The sequence below is a fragment of the Parasteatoda tepidariorum genome, chromosome 5, assembly GCF_982258835.1.
Source record: "Parasteatoda tepidariorum strain Cologne lab strain chromosome 5, Ptep-v5.0, whole genome shotgun sequence".
NCBI classification, from domain to species: domain Eukaryota; kingdom Metazoa; phylum Arthropoda; class Arachnida; order Araneae; family Theridiidae; genus Parasteatoda; species Parasteatoda tepidariorum.
In genome coordinates, this window is record NC_141759.1 from 58,983,696 (window position 1) to 59,004,693 (window position 20,998).

Genomic DNA, 20,998 nt, shown 5'->3' on the forward strand with positions numbered 1-20,998 from the left:
CAATTATTTTATCGATATTATACTTAATTATATCTTAAAAACAAACTACGATGAAAATTGTTAAGATTTGAAAAATAATCTATTATATATAATTCTCTTACGTGGTTCTCAAATTTTGGCTGTATTTCTTTTCCGCCGGTGGCAACGTTTGCTTTGTTTTGAAAACACCAAAGCATTCTGCCTTTTAATGATGTAAAATATACAGTCAGTGCAACGTTTAAAATATATTACGTACAAATGAAAAGTGTATTTTGAAAACATTTTGAAAACTCAGAACAAAATCGTTAAATTCTAACAAAAAGAGAAGAATGGTGTATGTCTACCCTTCCCCTGATATTAAAACCGATTAAATTTTTTTGACTATTTTCGGATGATAGTGAGCATCCAAAGACTCCAAATCAGAGAACTGACCCATTGTAAAAATTTAAGCTCGCAATTCGATATGCTCATGTTAACTTCTAAATTGTTGTGAATATATTGAAATGTAATATGCTACGATATTATTAATAGTGTAAAATTGTAGCGTATTTGAACAAATTTATTGTTTGCAATTTTTCATTTAGAGAAACACGTAGTAAATGTCGTATGGAGAAAGCTTTCCTATAATATTTTAAACCATAATACCTCATTTCTGACACAAAAATGAAACTTGTATGTCGATATGTTCATACTTTATACCGAATTGGAAGTGAATATATTCCGATTTAATGCGCTTCAATGTTTTTAATAGTGCAAAATTGTAGCATATTTCAACTTTGTTGCTATTTCAATTTAGCAAAATAGGAAAAAGTTCGTTTGGAGAGAATTTTCATACAACGATTATTACAGCCATTCAATGAAACCATAATCTCCCATAGCCAATGAAAAATAGATTAAACTAGCGCATCGATATGCTTAACTTCATGCCTAAGTTGCGCAAATTTATTACAATTTGATGCACACCAGTGTTTTTAATGGTACAAAGATGTAGCATATTTGAAACAATTTATAGTGAATGATTTTTCGTTGGAGATTGTCATTGCAGAAAAATCCATTGTGAGAAAGATTCTATATAAAAATGTGACTCCTTTTCAAGTTGAACCGTAATATCACAGATTTAACAAAAAAGATAAATAAATTTAACTTTCATGCCGATGCAACTGATTAAGATTTATAACTGTGTAAAATGTCAGATTATTTAAGAAAAAATTGTTAATTAATTTTTACTGTTCACTCTAATTTTATTCACACTATCAATTTACCTGAAACTTTTCTTTAGAACTGATTTTCCGTAGTAAAGTGAATAATTGAAAAATAATCTACGGCAAAAATTACATTCGCTTTACTACGTGAATGCTTTATTCATGATAATATACCCAATATAATAAAAAAATGTTATTTCTGAAAATTGAATGCATATATAGTAATAAAAATTTTCAGTCATCTAAAACTGAAGTACAAGATTAGATCCTTATCCCTATTTCACACACAGCTGAACAAAATTTCATATATATGCTATACAAATAAGCTTCATAACAATCTAGTATATTTTCTGCGGCAGAAGCATAACTGCTGGCGTTATCTTTATAAGTCCAGTTTCATTAACGAAAATGAACCGCGTGAAGTCATATGGAAGCTCATTTGCATAAATAGCTAGCGTCGTGCTCACCGCCGATTAGCGAATCGTACGAAAATGCGAGGCCCCCCAATTGATCCCCGAAGCCTCGTTCGAAAAATACTTATCGCCTTTATTGTTCGTATTTGGAGCTATAACTTCTTGATGCGATTATGAACCGAAGAAGGGAAATTGCTTGTTCCGGGAATTAGAGTATTGAGGATATCGTTCAGCAAAGATTATCCAGAGAAACTCTATAGATATATTTCTTTTCCATGAAAACTTCAGTTGGTGGATTCAAAATATCAAATATTTGAAGGATTTTTTTTTCTCAATATTTGTTGCTGTTAATTTGCATATTTTATTATGCTTATCAATTAAAAATTGCTTATCCAATTGTTGTAAGCATATTGTACGAAACAGAATTCAAAAATGTTTGCAAAACAGTATTCTAAAATGTTCTCAAAGAAATCTTCAACGATGCTTGCTAAAAAATATTCACTTTTTTTTTTAGTTAAACGGGATTTAAAAAAAGTTTATTAGAAAATTAAAATAAATTTTGCCAAAATCCATAGGAGTGACCTTACTACAGATGTCAGAAAAACGCAATTATTAATATCAAAATATAAAGGGTACATCGTGTTAAGTAGTACATAAAAATAAAATTCAGTAAATATGTTTATGAGACATTTTTTTAATCTATTAATTTCAACTGAGACAATCAATCAACTAATAAACGAAAAACAAACTGTGAAGGAATACAGGTATAAGCACAACTAATGAGGAAAATATTTATGGTTAAAAATTTAACCGAAACTAAGTCTGTAATACTATATAAACAAAACATGCTGAAAGAGCCGTTTCTTACTGAAAGGCAATGAATAAAATTGATGCATATTTGAAATAACTTATTTTTACTATTTTATTAATATATCATGCTTCTACAATTTTAGATATATTATATATTATCGCAGCTTATCTCTAGCTGTAATCTTTTTTGCTATTGGACTAACTATTTAAGATGATTTCTGTTTCTTATCTTCTGTTTCTTATATATTAATGAAACTGTTAAAAAACAGTTATAAAAATAGCATTTGTTCCTTGAAAAAAGTGCTAGACAGAGACACTAAATATTTAGCAGAAGTTTTCTCTAAAAATTTACATATTTTAATATCACTCAGAGAGAGTAATGGAATGCTGAATACCCCCGAAAAGCCACGAAATATTTAAATAATGATAAAATAAACTTTAAATAATTCATCAAAGACCTTACTAAAATGCACAGTAAAAAATTCTGGATCAAATTACGATATAAAGTATCGGCACTTTGGGTGCGTCATCCGTAGAATTCATTTTTACTGTAAAATACAATGCAGCAATTGTTACAGTAATATTTATTTAGAGTGATTCAGTGATAATGCTGTTATTATTACTGTAAAAATTACGGTACATCAGATTTCTTGTTCCGTTGCATGTTCCGCTGGAATTGGATTTTACAATAAAAAGTACCGGCACCTTGAGTGCCGGTACTTTTTACAATAATCTGATACGGAATTTCTTCATATTACAGTACACTGTCGAAACAGTGTCAAGACATGATTAAAGCTTCGAAATTTTATTAATAGATGGAATTCTAATTCTTTTAAAATAATATCAAGTTTAAACTTATTTTCAAATGAACTAACTTGTGAGGGAAAAATAAAGTAATGAAACTTTTAAATAAAAACTACCAAATGTATTGTAAAATAAAAAAATTTCTTCAAGGGCAGCAACGCAAAAATAATTTCTAAGTAGTGTTGATTGAGTGATGTGTCCATTCTGAAATACAAATATTAAACAGTATATAGATTATATTAAAAGTATTTTAAACTGTTTCCATCTGTATATCGTGTAAAATAAGTTAGCTTTTTCACAAAAACTGTAAGAGAAGCTTAATACGATATGCTTTTAATATCTTGCAGATATGCTTTGAATGAAGTTTTGGAAAAATATCTATTAAACTTTTACTCTAGGATGCATGAATTACGTATGTTGTTTATTGTGTAGTTGTGACATATATGTATAGGTAGTATGAAAGAATTCCTTATTCTAATTAAAGGTCGATTGGAGCAAGATATTTTACCTCGAAAAAATCCCTAAACTGATAGAAAAATGAGCACAAAAACAGAAATTCGTATAGTGAAACCAAAAACTAGTTCTATATTAAAAACTTTCTATCATATATGAAATGATTGCTCCAGTAGGCTTGGAATTAATAAGAATTTCTCCCATCTTTCTACTTTTTATTAATAACATGTGAAATCCTAAGATAAAGCATGCGAAATTGACGTATAATGACTAAAGTTAAGCTCAGTGACTGAGTAGTTAAAATCACGACTTAACTGCCTTTAAAAGCAAATCAAATGTATACTAAACTAATAAAAATATTGTGATTGGCAAAAAAACGCGTTTTATAATTACAATTATATAATTCTGAAAAATTACAAAATTTTGATAACCGTTATTGACTATAATTTAATGGATTAAAAATAATTAAATATATGTGTAAAACATAATTATATGTCAAACAATGTATGTAAAATATATCACAATTCATTATTCAGATTTTATTGACACATTTAATAAAATCTGCAATGGATCAGAATTTGTTTGAGACATTGTCCATCAGGGGTAGATATAAATAATTTTTCTGCGAGAAGTTTTAAAATTTTTGTATTATAGTTTAAAAAATGTAAAATTGCATTCACAAATCGTAATAAAAAATACTAATTATTTTATGATTTTTTTCTTCGTAAACTAATGATTACTATTTTTGCAATATTTTCTGATATGCATCAATCATATGTCTGTGATACAATCATGATGAAAAGCTTAAGCAATTTTAGAGTTTTGTTGCAATTTTTTTATTTGTTCAGACAGTATAATTATTTAGCATAATTATGTAGGTAATTTAATCAAATAAATATTTTATACATTAGGTTTTTTAAAAATAAATTTTCTTTTAGCGCAATTGTTACTGATCACAATTATTTGCTCAAAAAATTTATATTTCATTATATTGAACAAAAATAAGCATTAATATATATTAAAAAAATTAACAGATTGATGCTGATAGATTTTATAGATACATTTGATATAAGAGATACATGCCGATAGTATTAAATGATGTATCTAAAAAAAGTATCATTTTTATATTGTTTAGTAAAAATATTAACAATCTTCAGAACATCAAACACGATTTCTCATATCTAATAAAACAAGAATTATGCGCATAAAAAAGATGCTCTATCATATCCATTTTGTTAAAAAGAAAGAAAAAAAAAGACGTAGAAACAATAAAATCAAATTTATTTTATCAAAAATAAAGAAAGAAAGAGATATTTTCCGTTAAGAAACTTCTCCGTCCGTCAATGAAAAGGATAATATTAGAAAGATTACGGCATCATTTTGATAACTTTAATTTATATACTATTGTTTTTTAAATTAAATGAGCGTATTTCTCCCATAAATGGGCATCTGCATATTGATTGACGAATGCAATTATGCCACTCTTGTTTCCTTATATGCAATATATCTCTTGCGCACAAAAATGCATATGCAATTCAAATCATACGTTTTTGGGTGATAATATGGAATTGTTATGCTCTCTCTTACTGGTGAGTGGCTATTTTCGACTTGTGAATTATGCCTAAATAAAGCATTCCCGCAACAGCCCATAATGGGCAAAAAGAGTCATTAAGGTTAAGAAATAACCTGATCAAACTAAAACAAATTAAATGACTTAATATTTTCAATTTTTATGAATCTGAAAAGAACATATTCCTAAATTTTGCAGTTCATTTGTAATATTGTAGCTAAATTAGAAAGAGAGAGGGGGAAAAACAATAAATTGATTTCTGTATTTAAATTTACCAAAGAAAAAAAATTAAAATCAATAATTTAAATTCTTTAATATTTTCAATTTCTATAAATTTAGAAATAACAGTCTATCTAAACTTAATAACGTAAATAAATGAAAAAAATACATATATTTTTGTATTTCCATTCTCTGAAGTCGTGTATTGAATTTTCCTCTTTTCGACAGAGGGCAGCACTAGGAGAAGAATGTTTGGACGATGAGTGTGAAGATGAAGAGAAGATCAAAGATCATCCTGGACGTCGAGAAGAGGAGGAGCGGATGACGCAATCCCCCGACACGCTCCTTGGCTCCATCAATTTGCACATGGAACTCGCAACGAAGAAAAGAGAGGTGAGTGCTGCCATCTCCTAGACAATTTAGTAACTTATCAGTTGCAGAGTTGTTATTTACTCAATACTTTTTTTTGTGTCTTTTTTCTTGTATTTTTTTCTGTTAAATATTTATGCCACAAATGAATATCGTAAAAAATATATTACAATGCAATATACATTACAAATGAAATTATTAAATTACTTTTCCTTTCATTTGAATTTTTCTAAATTGTATATAACGATTTGGCAAAAACACAAATTTTTATACAACTTTAAATATAGTTACTAAGAAAGAAAGAGTAACGAAGTGTCTTATTCGTACTTTGAGTATTGATATGCGTTCACCTGAAAATATTTATATTATCAAAAACCTGAAAGTTTTAATTCGAAAAAAAATTGAATCTTTTGCGATGCGAGCTTTTAAAAACACAAAGATGAATGATGAATATTTGTAGTGTCTCCAAAATGTACCAATTTTTTAGATGTATCACTTTATTAATTTTTCAACTTAATTATCAACCTAATGTAGTTAAGTTTTTTTTTTTTTTTTCTTTCTAAAAAAGAAAATTTATATCTTTGAGCAGCTTGCTGTTAAATTGGATAAATGTGGTGGACAAAACTCACCTAGTTGATAAAATATTGAGAGAAAAAAATAAATAAAAGTATAAGTTTCGGTGATTATCCATTGTTACATAGTTAATATTTATTTATTATCATTTATTTATCTTAAAATTTTGAATGAATTTCGTTAACTTCCAGAACAGAACACGAAGAATAGATTACATATTTTAAGATATACTTATGATTTTTTTTAACTCATCTAACTTTAGCTATTTTCTGTAAACTGTAACTTTTATCTATACATTTTAATTTAATACTAATTAATTCATGAGTTTATTTTTCTACAAAAAACGTGTTTTGATCGAAATAGAATGAAGATATGTTTAACTATTCTAGAGAGCTTTATTAAATATCTTCTAACTTATATTAAATCACTAAATGTATATTTATATTAAATCATTAAATTCTATCAAGGACTGCTAAATTTAAATCCAATTTTTTTCTTACAGAAAATAAGAACAGTCAAAATTAAACAAGTGCCAAAAATTGATAATTAAATATAATATAAATTAAATATAATATAAATTAAATATAATATAAATTAAATATAATATAAATTAAATATAATATAAATTAAATATAATATAAATTAAATATAATATAAATTAATAACAATGTAAATTAAATATAATATAAACTAAATGTAATATAGATTTAACATAAAACTATTTCAAAAAGAGCTATCATTATTATGTGAGCAGAAACAGTTTCACTTATCACTAATTTCCTAGCTTCATTCATAGTTGAAATTTAATTATAACTATATGATACGAATAATTTTTTGCCGAATTTCTTTCAATACGAAAGTTTTTTTCCTATGTTTAATCTACTTTTGTACATTCTGACTTCTAATATGGTTATGACTTCCTTTTTTTTTTTAATGCATAAATTTGTTTCAGGTATCTCACCTTGTAGATGAGATGCAACGACTTCAATCAAGCATCAACAATTTGAAAGAAATTAGCACATCAAAAGTAAGATTCGTATATAACATTTCATTCTATGGTTTTTATAGGAAATTTCATTAGTTTTGTGATAATATACGCATTTGCGTTTTTTATAATAACAGTAGATTTATTATAACTTCCTTTGGAAATTTGAGCAAGATGCAATTTTCGTCATTGACTCACTTACGGGCCTTGAGGATGATGTTTATTTAAAATCATATAAAATGTTATTAATTTTAAAATTTTTAAGCTATGATCCCCCGCAAAGTAAATAACTATGATCAATGAATTTTATATTATTTGTTTTTAATTTAAAAATCCTGAGAGCTTTTTACTTTGAATGCTAAGTTTGACAGCTCAAATATTTTTTTTTACTACAATAATAAGCTTACAACAGAGCAACGATATACAGCCAAAGACCAAGTGTAAAACAAAAATCTAGGAAGCACAATTTTTCTATTAAAAGAATCGCAAAGTTTCAGAATCCTTAATTTAATTTACTCCTATTGGCAATGGCATCAATTTTATTTTATTTAGAAGAAAACTCAATTTCCTTTTTTAAAAAAATAGAAGTTTTAAAGAATTCCTTATGTTTTAGATATCTCAACTTCAAGACATGGTAACAGAAAAAGATAGAGTAATCAAGGATCTCGCTGAAAAGCTACTTCGTCAGCAAGATTACACCGATTTAAAAAGAGAACTACGGTAAGCTCTTCATAGAGCATCCACTTTTAAATAGTTTACACTGGGGAACAAGCTTTTTGTTGCATTTATATAAATATTATCTTGCCTAATTTATGGTGTGTTTATTTCAAATCTTGAATTAGTTTTGCTCTTAAGGCTACAGATTTTTTTGATGACATTTTTAGTCTATTTTTCGTCGACATGAATAGGTGTAAAAACGTTATATATAACAGGAGTACATTTCATCAAAAAAATATTAAAAATACCATTTAAAAAATCCATAGCTTGAAGAAAAAACCGATTGCAAGTTTAAAATCAGTGAAATGAAAGTTTCTAAAACCTGTTAAATCTCGAGCAACAGAAAACAAAAGAAAAATTGTTCCCCGGTGTTATTATTAATGAAAATTTCTAAATTTTCATCGTGCTAAATTTTTATTTAAATGTTTTTTATTCAGACTTTTAAAAGCTCTTGATATGGGAGGTTGGCAGGCTTGGGGCAATGATCAAGCTGAAGCAAATTCACCGACCAATGAGAAAACTCCTTCTGAACCAGCTGACACAAACGGAGCTAGAATGACACCTCCATCGGGTATGAAACACTTAAAAAATGTACTTTTGTTTTACACGCACTATTTGATAGATTGACTAACGCTAAATCATATTATTATTCAAGTTATTCCTACTAAGTAAGTAAGTTAAACAACATGAAAGAGTACAAATTACTGCATTAAGTAAGTTAAACAACATGAAAGAGTACAAATTTTGACTACATTGTTTCTACGTTTAAAAATACTTTAATATTACTTAGATTATTACGAGTTAAACAATTTTTTTAACGGTGCAACAAAAGAAATAGCCAATTCTACTTTTGTGCACTCAGATATTTGTTATTCCTTAAAAATGATTGAAAAATAATCATTGCACCATATCATATAAGGTTTCGGTTGAGATTTCTGCCATCACTTTTCTCCTTCTTACACTTAACTATATAATAATATGGCTCATTTTAAATGAAAATATAGATTAACACCACAATAAATTCAGCGACATTACGATACGAATGATGCAATTCGGCGAATACGATAAATGAAAAAATAAAAACACGTCAATAGTAAATTCGCAGAATTACTTTAAACCGTTATGATTCAATTTTGAATTGACTCTCCAGAAGATTGATTCTAATATTATTAATAACAAAAATATAATCTTTTCGTTCAATAATGCTTCATTTAAGTCTCAGCTAAACGTTTTAAATGATTCTTGATAGAAATATATATGAAAGTACATATCATAAATAAGTATGACAAGCTAATCAAATCTGATGCAAAATTACAGATGACGAAAGTGTTGGTGGTACTGAAGAACCAACCTCGGCATCCACTCCTCCCTCTGTGTCTTCAGTAGTCGATCAGGTGGATGTAGTATCAACAGAGCAATTGCAACGATGTCTTCGTATCAATGTTGACAGATTCTGCGGGGAGCCTCTGAATACACTCACCATATCAAGGTGCGTGCGCGAGCTGCTGAGTGTCAACAACATTGGACAAAGGCTATTTGCAAAGCTAGTCCTTGGGTTATCACAAGGTATAAATCATATTTGTTCATTTTGAAAAGTTATTCTGTTCACTGTTAGAAATTTCCCAGTAAAAATGGTTAAATAGCAATTTATTTAATTGTTATTTTACCATATTTAAACCAAAACACTCAAATAACTATTAAAAAGATGATATTCAAACTGTTAAGTATGAGAAAAAAACGTTTAATGATTGTTTTTTTCAATTACGGTTCAAAAACCGGAATTCTATCCGCGTCAACTTGGCCCACCTTATGAAGCCATTTTGTTCCATGCAGCTGGATACATACTGTAGCTAAAAGGGCCAATCGGTCAATAACTGGCTGAACAGGGGTTCGCATCCCTGCGTTGATGCCACAATGTTTCTTATTTTCTTTCAATACATGAAAATCTTCTAGTATCCTGTACTCTTCAATCGCTGACCCTAGACCAGCTCCTCCAATCTTTTTATCGTCGAGCAGCGGCCAACGTTTGATAATTTTATTGCGGCCCGTTAAAGGGAGGGGGAGGACATTGATATTTTAGATGGTTTTGATTTAATTGTATTTAAACATTCCTTCAAAACAAAATACAGATACATGCGCGGTATTGATGCGGCTTTAGATGACGTCTCTCACCTTCCAGTTAACCTCTCATCCACAGAAAGAGTAATAAATTCGAGGGAAATATACCACGATAAAAAAATGGAAATAATTTAATGTTCCCCGGATGGCCCAGTACCATTTGATCCAAGGATTGGTACCACTCCGGGGTGTATTAGAATACGAAACTGTCATTCACTCATAAATGGCGCAGCATCCACAACATTCCAATGACTATTTAAGTTATATTTTTATGGCTTAGAAACTATCTTAATTGTAAATGGTTACGAAACCGAATAGTTTTGTATTCGTGGTTTTTTAACCGTACCAGCTGTAAACAGTTTCAAAACCGTATAGGTAAAGAAAAGTTTTTAACTATAAACTTCATGGTTAATCGGATGGACAGTTATAGCCGGTTATTTTACCGTAATTTCAGAATGAAAATTCTAACAGTGTATTAGCTTGATGAAAATGCGTACTTTTAATAAAAATTCCCTAAAAAAATAAGGAAGCTTTCAAAATGACTAATCTAGTGCTCATAAATTTGTTTCAGGAACGGTGTCAGAGCTGTTATCGAAGCCAAAGCCATGGGACAAACTCACTGAAAAAGGAAGAGATTCCTATAGAAAAATGCATGCTTGGGCTTGCGATCAACACTGTGTCCTTCTGCTGAAGTCATTACTTCCTAAAAAAGGCAAAATTTCTATTCTTTATTCCTTTTGTTTTTGGTAGATATTTCAAGTTTTCTACTGGAAAACCCTTAGATTAAATATTAACTAACATAGCAACCTAAGACAGCAGACCATAAAGAATATGATGTAAGGAAAGTATTGTCAAAACAAACATTTTTTGAAAATATAATTGTAATAAAATTAAAAACAAAGTTGGATTTGATGCATGCAAGAGAAAATTTAGGAATTCAAAAATTACTCTAGAAATTTTTTAAGATAAAGTCATTCAAATTTTTTAATTTTTTATTTCTACTGTTTATTAATTTAACTAAATAATATTTTTTCTTTGGGGTCAAAAATATTTTCCGATGGTCTGAAATAAATGCTAGTTATTAATTTGATCTAATAGTTACTAAACACTAAAGCCATTATTTTTGTTTCACTCTATTTGAAGTCTATTTGCACTGTATTATTTTTTTTTTATCTAAATCAAAGAACTTTTTTCATATCCTTGATAATAGATATTGGACTAAACTTATAGTACAATCTTTTATCAATCTTAACACATTTTTGTATTTAGTATACGCTCCAGCTTAAGAATTTCATTACTTCCGAAAATATCTGATTAATTCCAGATTTCACTAATTTAATAATAAATGAAATTAATTCTGTACCGAAATCCTAACTATGTATTGAGTTAATTTTATCAAAATAAATTAATACCTCAGTTCAACTTACATTTACGGGATTATTTATTATCTCTCATAAAAGAAACCCTTTTTAAGAAATTTCCTGCAAATAACTCCATAAATTAATTTGTTTCTGTACATGTGTAACACGTAATAAAGATGAAATATTAGTATAGAGAAAAGTAAATTATTAATTTTGTACCTTTATCTCATGAACAATCATTTATGAAATGAATATCTAATCAGAAAACAAATAAGCGAACATTTATTTATTGCACGAACATTCAGAACTAGGAAAAACATATACTTATATGAAACATATGGTAAAATATTCATTCATTGTTTAAAAACTTCGTTTATATCAGCAAAAAAAAATTGCCTGAATCGAAGGAAACATTATGATTAGATTCTTAATTTAAGAAAGGACTATTTTTCGGAAAAGATATTATTTGTACTAAATTTATTTGATTTGTCATCGGAGTGATAAGAATTATAAGCTGAAACCGGCTATATTTTTATACAATTGCTACGCTTTTGTTTTCATTCACCGTCCATATATTCTGTCTTTAGAAGAGTTTCTCGAGCATTGATAATGAATAGAATTTAATTTTTAGGTCGAGATGGTTCATCAAAAGCTGAAAACGAAGACCGCAACCAACTCATCAACTCTGAATCTTGTCCTCCTCCTCAGTCTTCAACAGAGGACAACAATAACAATTCAGAAGTACCACTTCCATCTCATCCACAAACTCCGCATAAGGACGTGAGACACCACATGCATCACATGGGACATCATCCAATGTATGCAGATGTTATGAACGGGTCCAAAGCAGCCTTTTGTCATTACGGTCCAGAATTTCCTCCCGTAATGCTGGCTCACATATATCAAGAGGAACTCTTGAAGCTCATAAGTAATTAATATTAAAGTTACACTCAAATTATTTTTTGAAACAATTGTGTATCAGGTGTATATACACCGAAGAGCCATTACATTATGACCACCCTGTTAATAACATGTTGGACCACCTTTAGCCCTCAAAACTGCTAGCACCCGCCGTGGCACTGATTCCACAAGGTGCTGATAGGTAGTCTGAGGTATCTGGTACCAAGCGCTCTCCAGCTGGTCCTGCAATTCCCTCACATTGCGAGGGGGTAGCGTGGCAGCACGAATTTGGTTTTCCAAGTAAGACCACAAATGCTCTATTGGATTAAGGTCAGGTGAATTTGGGGACCAAGGCATGACTTGAAAGTCACTGGAATGTTCCTCAAACCAATCCATGTCGATTCGACCCTTATGACATGGTGCATTATCCTGTTGGTAAACACCATCCCCCGCAGGAAAACTGTTGCCATGAATGGGTGAACTATGTTCAAGTAGCTTACAGATGTCAGGGATTGTTCTATGAGGATTATGGGTCCTAATGTGCCCCATGAAAGCATTGTTCCTGGGCGAGAGACCATGAAAACCTGGGCGAGCCCATTGTTATAGATGGAGGGTGGTCATAATGTAATGACTCTTCGGTATATATATATATATATATATATATGCTTCACTTTCTTTAACTAAACAGCTTATTAATGACAAGCTTTATTTTTAAATTATATCAAATGGTTTTTTAACGGTTTAATTCGTAAAAGAGAGATTCAACAATTTCTGGTAGTGATATCTAGTTCCTGGTAGAATGTGATCCTCACTTTCACGTACGCATGCTCTACTTTTGCTCTTTAAAGAAAAAGTAATTGCTCAATTGTAAATGCTCTGAATAGAACATATATAAGTGAGCGTATGGAATGTTACTTGAAGAAAATAGTAAATCTCTCTAATGTATGACGGTCTTACATATAGTTTCTCCAAATTTACCCATCACTGAAACTTTCCGAGAACTAGCAATCGAACTCTTTTAAAAATATGAGAAGACTAATCCATTCCTCACCATATTAAAGAAATTGTTTATAGGCAAACGTATGAAGGATGGACAACCCGAAGAACAAGCAAAACAAGCACAAGATGAAATTCGACAAGCTCTAGCCATCTATCACAGGGAACTGACGTTATTAGCCACTCAAGGATCTCACCACCCTGATCCATCATGCCATTCATGTCCATTGCACCGGAGGCCCGATTGTGGTATTCCATATTGCCGAGACCAGCCATCTTGTTGCCTACCACATCCTCAACAGCAGAACACGCATGAAGTGAGTATATTTGTCACGTAATTTTAATTCAATACTAAATTTATTCGTTAGTTAATTGGTAAATTTCTTCATTTCCTCACTTAAAGGCTTATTAGTGAAAAGATAAATCTGTTCAATAATTACAGTACAGCATTGCTTTAATTTACAACAACCACTGCAACAATATTCATATTGTTTATTCTATTTGTGAATTTGAGCTTTGGATGCAATAGGTTTAAAACAGTAAAAAAAAAGAAAACTGTAGATCTTCAATTTTAAGTAAACCCCAACACGCCAACTGATAAAATTTAATTTAAATTTGCTAACATCTTAAAATGACTAATTTAATACAATACAATGACGTAAAAAAAACCCAGCTTTATTTCTTCGATAAATGTAGTTTATTTCACACTAGCTTTCCTTTCACTATGCAATTGAATAATTACAAAAGATTAGAAAAACACAATCTAAACTTCCAGAAATTATACTATTTGCGCCAGATTAAATTTTTCGCCAAAAATAAAATTTAGAATACAAAAGCAAGCGCACTTTTTTTCCGTAACTGAAATGCTTATATTATTCAAATGCCAATAAAAGTTTTCTGACTTATAGTGAAAATAAAAGTCATGAAATACCGTTTTTTTCTTTGTTCTTTTTATAAACGTTACATTTTCAGAACGTTTAGTTGTTACGTTTTTGGAAAAAGGTGTAGTTTTTATTTCTTTACCATATAAATACAAGTTTTGTATCCTAACAAATAGGACCGTCCATTTCTAGAAGTTCAAAAAGTTATTGCTTAAAGTGCTCTGTTTTATTCCACTCAAAGCCGTTTTTCAATGGTGGAAGACTGTCTTATCTATAAATATTTGACTTAAATTTCACGAAACTGACACAAAAAGATCAATAACGAATACTGATTTTTCTAAATTCAACTTTTTATTCCAGCATGGTAATTTCTTCTCATCGGATGCCATGAAGGTACTTTCTCCTTACTCAGGAGCTTCACCATTAATACCTCTGCCACCTGAAGGACAACAAACTTCGAACAGTGAGGAAACTTCGCCCTTACAGCGAATGCAGTCCATCACCAATTCATTGCTTAATCAAGCAGCGACACCTAGCTTCAGTACTTTACCTCAAAGACCGATGAAAGCAGTCTTACCTCCAATCACTCAACAGCAGTTTGACCACTATAACAATCTCAACACTGAAGACATAGTAAAAAGAGTTAGTATCTCTATTTGTCCAAAAGTCAACGTCACGAAAAAGTCTGTCATTTTATTAAATGCTAAATAATGTAGGGCAAAATTTATAGTCGACTAAATTAAGCAATGAGAGACAGGGCGAATAAATTAAGCAATTGGCGATTAAAAAACTGTCTGTAACTTGTTGTTTTTTTCACCCCATGTACATTTTATTATTATTTTTTTCATGAATATAGAATTATAAAGGATATTTTATAATATATAAAATCTATTCTAAAATAAATTAATTCTAAAATCATAATATTCTGAAAATTATAATGTTCTAAAAATCAATTTATTCTAAAAATTATAATATTCTGAGAATTACTTTACTCATAAAATTATAATATTCTAAAAATTAATTTAATTTTAATGCTTGTTTCTTAAAATTTTTCAGTTTGAAAAATTAACCTTGTAATGCTTACTATACTTTGAGTAAGATTTTCAAAACAAATGCCTTGCATTATTATGCTCAAATATGCTAATTAATAAGTGCAGACGATATTTTAAATTACGAAATCAGGCACAAGAACGTACTTTATCTGAATAAACATACCTTTTTTTTTCGACCGATTCAAATTTCTCATCCCCAAAATGCAGGATGTAACCGTAATCTCGAAAATCTAATAAATTGGGACCATATCTCCCCGATTGTGGCTATCCCCTATATTTTGGAGGTCAGAAATTCGAATCGGTCGGAAAAAAAGGTATGTTTATTCAGAAAAAGTACGTTTTTGAGCCTGATTTCGTAACTTAAAATATCGTCTGCACTTATTAATTAGCATATTTGAGGTCACCCCCTCAGGCCATTAAGATTGAATTATAGAACGTGAAGATCTGATCATTAGATCAAAAGTTATTCAGGGTGGTCCGTACATACATGCATACATATATATGTACAACAGTTTTTTTTTTTTTTTTTTTATCTTTTAAACATTTTAAGTTTTGAAAAAGCAGTCATATGTTTTGAAAAGCGACCGCTGTTTAAGATGCTACAGCTGGCCACTAGTCTGTAGCAAAATTTCCTAATTTTGCTCTAAACTATATAATCTTGAATATTAAAACAAAATTATTTCTTATAATCTTCCTGTATTACAGTTTAACTTTTAGAAAAGCGTTGGCAATTCTCTGATATTTTAATTGGTGGTTAATCGTGTACAAGGAAAAGAAAATAAATTAATTGATTAAAAAAAAAAAACAGGGCTCTTATTTCTCCTACTGTAAAAGTTTAAACATTCATTAACGTTCATTAACAAAGGAAAATCCGAATGAAATTTTTTAAAATTATCTATTTTAATGCACTGTGGTTTTTGATTCCGTCTCTAAAAATACAAGGGTGAATCCAGTAAAAATTAATACATTTAAGTCCTTTTAAAATGCAATAATTTATAATACACCATCAGGTAGATGTTAGATCAATTTTCAATTAAATTATATTTTTCCTTTCATTTGCTTTTGATCTTCCACCTATTTCAATTTTGCATTTCAATTCTTGAAGCTGTTAGAAGAACAAACGAACGGCAATGATTTTAGTTTACTAACAGAATAAATTTACAAAAAAATAAAATAAGGTGAAATGGCAAACATGTTTGTGACGCTGACTCTCGGTCATGTTTAAAGTCGCGCATTAGTTACAACTGTATGAATTACAACGCTTTAGATTATAATTTTTAAAGGGTATACTTATAAAACTTTCATGGTTACTAAATACTTGATAATTCGGTAATTGTAAATCGAGAAAAAAATGAAGTGATTAATGATTTAAACCAGATTTAATTGGATACCTGTAAGCAACGTGACGAGTATGTGTCGAATTTATGCCTGGATTTACCTACGATGACAACACTTTCAGGTATCCAATAGCAAAATCAGGAGTCTGTCCAGGGCAAATTTACTACTGTTTAGCGGTACCTTCACAAATTCAACTTTAGGAAAAACGGTAGTTACACAAATTCAACATTAGGAAAAACGATAATTTCACAAAATACTTTTAATAAAGCAAGTTCTACGATTCTCCTCTCCTCCTCTTAAAATTTTGTTTTTGTATGACCTAGTCGAAAATGTTCTCATAATGTAAAAAACTTTTAGTGTTAGTATTGTTAAATGCATGTTTTATTAAATTCAAGTTGAAATTCAACTATGAACAAAGGTTTTTTTTATAAATTTTTAAATTTGTATAAAATTTTAAACTGAAAATTTTACAATAGCAAAAGTATTTTTGAATATATGAGGAAAACGTATAGAATCTTATCAGTCATTAATGATTTTTATTTGTGATGACAATTCTTAAAAATATTTTCTTACTCTACCATTTTTGTGTTAATTTTTTAATATAATTTTTAATTTTCACAAATTATGTCTAAATTTTCACAAAATAAGTACCTCTCAAAAAAACCTAGACAGACCCCTGAAAATTGTGTTCTTTCTTACAAAAAGGTGCCAGAATTATTTGCATGTTTCTTATATTTTAAAGGACTAATTAACATACATCCAGAAAAGTTTGCTCACGTTATTAATTTTGTGATGTTCTCCTTCAAGGTGAAAGAACAATTATCCCAGTACTCTATCAGCCAGCGGTTGTTCGGGGAGAGTGTCTTGGGACTGTCACAGGGCTCCGTCTCCGACCTGTTGGCCCGGCCCAAGCCCTGGCACATGCTGACACAGAAAGGTAGAGAGCCCTTTATCCGAATGAAGATGTTTCTCGAAGACGAGAATGCCGTTCACAAATTAGTCGCCTCTCAGTATAAAATAGCTCCTGAAAGACTGATGAGAATGGGAGGCTATGGCGGCGTGCCTCTACCACCAGGTAAAACTATATGAAAGTTCATGTACTCAATTGAAACTAAAATATAAGTGAGACTAATTTTTTTTTTTAAACTTCTAGAACAGGGGTTTCCAACTTACATGAGGCCGGGGGCAGCAATTAAAAACACCAGTCAAATGGCGAGCCGCAACTTAATAAGAATTTTATATAGGATTCTTTTATGTTTCAAGGAACATTAAATATTACTGTCAGATTTTTATCAAATTGTACAAAACAAAAGTATTGAATTACAAATTAAAAGAAGAAGTATATTTTTACATGAGAAATAAATTTTTTTGCTTCGTTGGTATATTAAATTTCACAGAGGCGAAGAAATTAGTTTTTTTCAACGAAGAAAAGTACTTTACACCCATATAGAGTTTTTACGAAAATTGTCAGCAAAAAATGACTAATAATATATTTTAATTCCCGGGCCACAAAATAAGGCTTGGCTGGCCGGATGTGGCCCGAGGGACGCCAGTTGGTAACCACTGTTCTAGAAGGATCAATTTGATTTTTAGGAAATTAGGGATGAAGTAAAAATGACCTCGATTCCTTTTCATCCATTTAGTACGAACAAACATGTAAAAAAATTTTTAAAAAAAGTCCACTGAGAAAAACTCTGCGAGTTTTGAGAAAAACAAGTAATAGATCGTTCAGAAACGTTAACATTAACCCCTTGGGGACGGGTGATTCAGAAAAGCATTCGTACAAAATCAGAATCAAGTTGCAATTAAATAAAAAACGGTAACTTAAATGCAGTCTTTTCTAATTTGACAGACTTACTTTGCTTTGACTTTAATTATTGTTAGTTTAATCATATATATAATCAATGTTAGTTCAAAGTATAACTAAATAGTTTTATTTTGAACAAAGTAATGGTGAATTAAATAAATCAAAGAATTATAACTCCGCCCACAAATGAACTGCTAAAGAACTACTTTGATTACCAGTTTTATATTTTTACCCTGATTGATACGGTTTTATGCTGTCACATATTTGTGACAGTCGGCGCGAAAGGGTTAATAACCGTAAAGGCTCAAGCTTTAATGTTTTTTTTTTCTTGCTCACTCTTATTTTATTGCTAATCCTTGATCCCATCCTCGATTGTTTTTTGACCCAAGGAAAATTTTTAGCTCCTGGCAAAGACATAGCTTTATTAACCTTAACCGGAACCTTAAAATTTAAAAAATATGCGGGATTTTTTCACCCTCCTTCATCTTACGCTAAGTAATTGTCAGTTTGTCCTAAAGAGCTTTTTTTCCGTTTTAAGTATCGACTGTACTAAAGAAGCCAGAGGATATTGGAGCTATTTTTACTTCTCCTTTAATTACCAAAATTAAACTCAGATATAATATCAATTTCAAGGGAATTGATATTTTAATATATATAAAGTCTTTGCACCGTTAGACATGATATACCTATTTTATTTATCCTTAATATTAATAGTTTTATTAATAATTAATATTAATAATTTATCTTTAATATTATCTTTAAATTGCACATAGACGTTTTAAAACCACACAAATGAAATTAACCACTCAAAACCACACAAGTGAAATTTTCAAGTGAAATAAACTTTTTTTGTGTTAACACTGAGAGGAAAACTTCAAAACCTTCTACGGTAGGATCAAGGATGATAAGGAGCTCATATCCATTTATCATTTAGAACCAAAACAAGACGAGAACAGTTATGGTCAGAATTCGAACCTAGGTTACTGCAATGGGAATTGAACGCTCTATGCACCCATAGAGTGCTTTAAAATATATATGCGAGTAACAAAATTAATTCTATGTTTATTTTTTTACAGGATCAAACAGATTTAGCCCAGTAAGCTCTGCTGAACCAACTTATCCCAGCCATCGCCAAATCACTTCAAAACCATCCCATCCTTCATCTCCTCAGCCACCCTCTACACCTGAAAGTCCATCTGCACCTCTCACCGCTCACAGTCCATCCGGCAGTGCTGCCTTGCCATCAAGTGGAAATCTGAAGGGGTCCGGCATGCCTGGTCGAAGGGGCAGTCGCTGTCTTGCCCCCTATGTTCAACCGTCAGTTTATGAAATGGCTGCTGTCACCACAGATTTGGACACTCAGATCATAACTGCGAGGATTAAAGAAACTTTAACCGTCCACAATATTGGGCAAAAGGTCTGTGTTTATGCCTAATTTTGATCTGATTTGACTAATTACCTATGATTTACAATGCTATAATATTTTACTGTTATAACCAGAGGTCTACAAATCTCTGGCAACTGGTCGCCATGGCGCCAAAAGAAATTTTAGCTTGCGACCAATGCTACATTAAAATTTAACTAGAAAGCAAAAAGATATAACACTACTTTTTATTCCATAATACGTTGGCTCTTAATTGGTCCTGGCTCTTAGAACTTTAATATTTTTGTAAACCCCTTGTTATAACAAAAACTTATTATCCATTAATTAACATGCCATTTTTTTGAATAAAAAGTAATAAGTATATTTATTGATTGTGTTTTAGTTACGGGAGACTATTCCTTTGCTAAATTGTCTCTTAACTATGGTAAATTGGAGAAGTAAAATATGTAAAATATGTATTTGTATCAAGTCAGAAAAAATATTGATCGTTGAAAAATTACTATAAATGACCAATATTATTGTAAGTTGCACATTTGATACTTATAAGAGAAACTTACTCATATTGTTGGATTTTGTTGAGAGCAAATCAGACTGAAAGTCACGTAGAACAAACTGAAAACTTAACTTTTATTTTACATCAAAAGGAATCTAAAAACAATAAGATGTTGCCAGCACAGGAAACTCAAACTATCTAACTAATCTCAAACTCAAACCTCAACATCCTCCCCACCCTGGTCGACCTCGAGGGGGATGACCAGAGCTACCGGACGGGTTATATTGTGACCATTAACTCTCAGCTCACAGGATCTCATTTTTCCGTCTCGTCCTTCATGCAAGTTCACCACTCTAGCTTTCTTCCACATGTGACGTGGTCGGACATCTTCTTGTAGAAGTACAATATCGCCAATTCGGATGTTAATGATATTGTCCTGATTACGAACTTGATGAAATGACCGCAATTGAAGCAAATATTCCTTAGACCATTTTTTCCAAAAGCAGTCGAGTAAGTCCTGCTGCTGCTTGTAGAATTTTCTTAGCTTTGTGTTGTTATTTGGGCTGGATGGAAT

The 20,998-nt window shown here is 30.3% G+C and overlaps 1 protein-coding gene across 3 annotated transcripts in view; it reads left to right on the forward strand.

The window, feature by feature from the left end:
• The window catches only part of LOC107438880 (homeobox protein cut), a 215,526-nt gene that overhangs the window by 181,538 nt on the left and 12,990 nt on the right, over nt 1-20,998 (forward strand). For all 3 annotated transcript variants that reach the window (XM_071185699.2, XM_071185700.2, XM_071185701.2), the window contains 11 exons: nt 5,679-5,843; nt 7,345-7,419; nt 7,991-8,097; nt 8,532-8,665; nt 9,412-9,660; nt 10,784-10,924; nt 12,205-12,501; nt 13,548-13,786; nt 14,711-14,992; nt 17,548-17,815; nt 19,624-19,964. In XM_071185699.2, the coding sequence (XP_071041800.2) occupies nt 5,679-5,843; nt 7,345-7,419; nt 7,991-8,097; nt 8,532-8,665; nt 9,412-9,660; nt 10,784-10,924; nt 12,205-12,501; nt 13,548-13,786; nt 14,711-14,992; nt 17,548-17,815; nt 19,624-19,964 (2,298 nt within the window). The remainder of the gene's footprint in view (nt 1-5,678; nt 5,844-7,344; nt 7,420-7,990; nt 8,098-8,531; nt 8,666-9,411; nt 9,661-10,783; nt 10,925-12,204; nt 12,502-13,547; nt 13,787-14,710; nt 14,993-17,547; nt 17,816-19,623; nt 19,965-20,998) is intronic.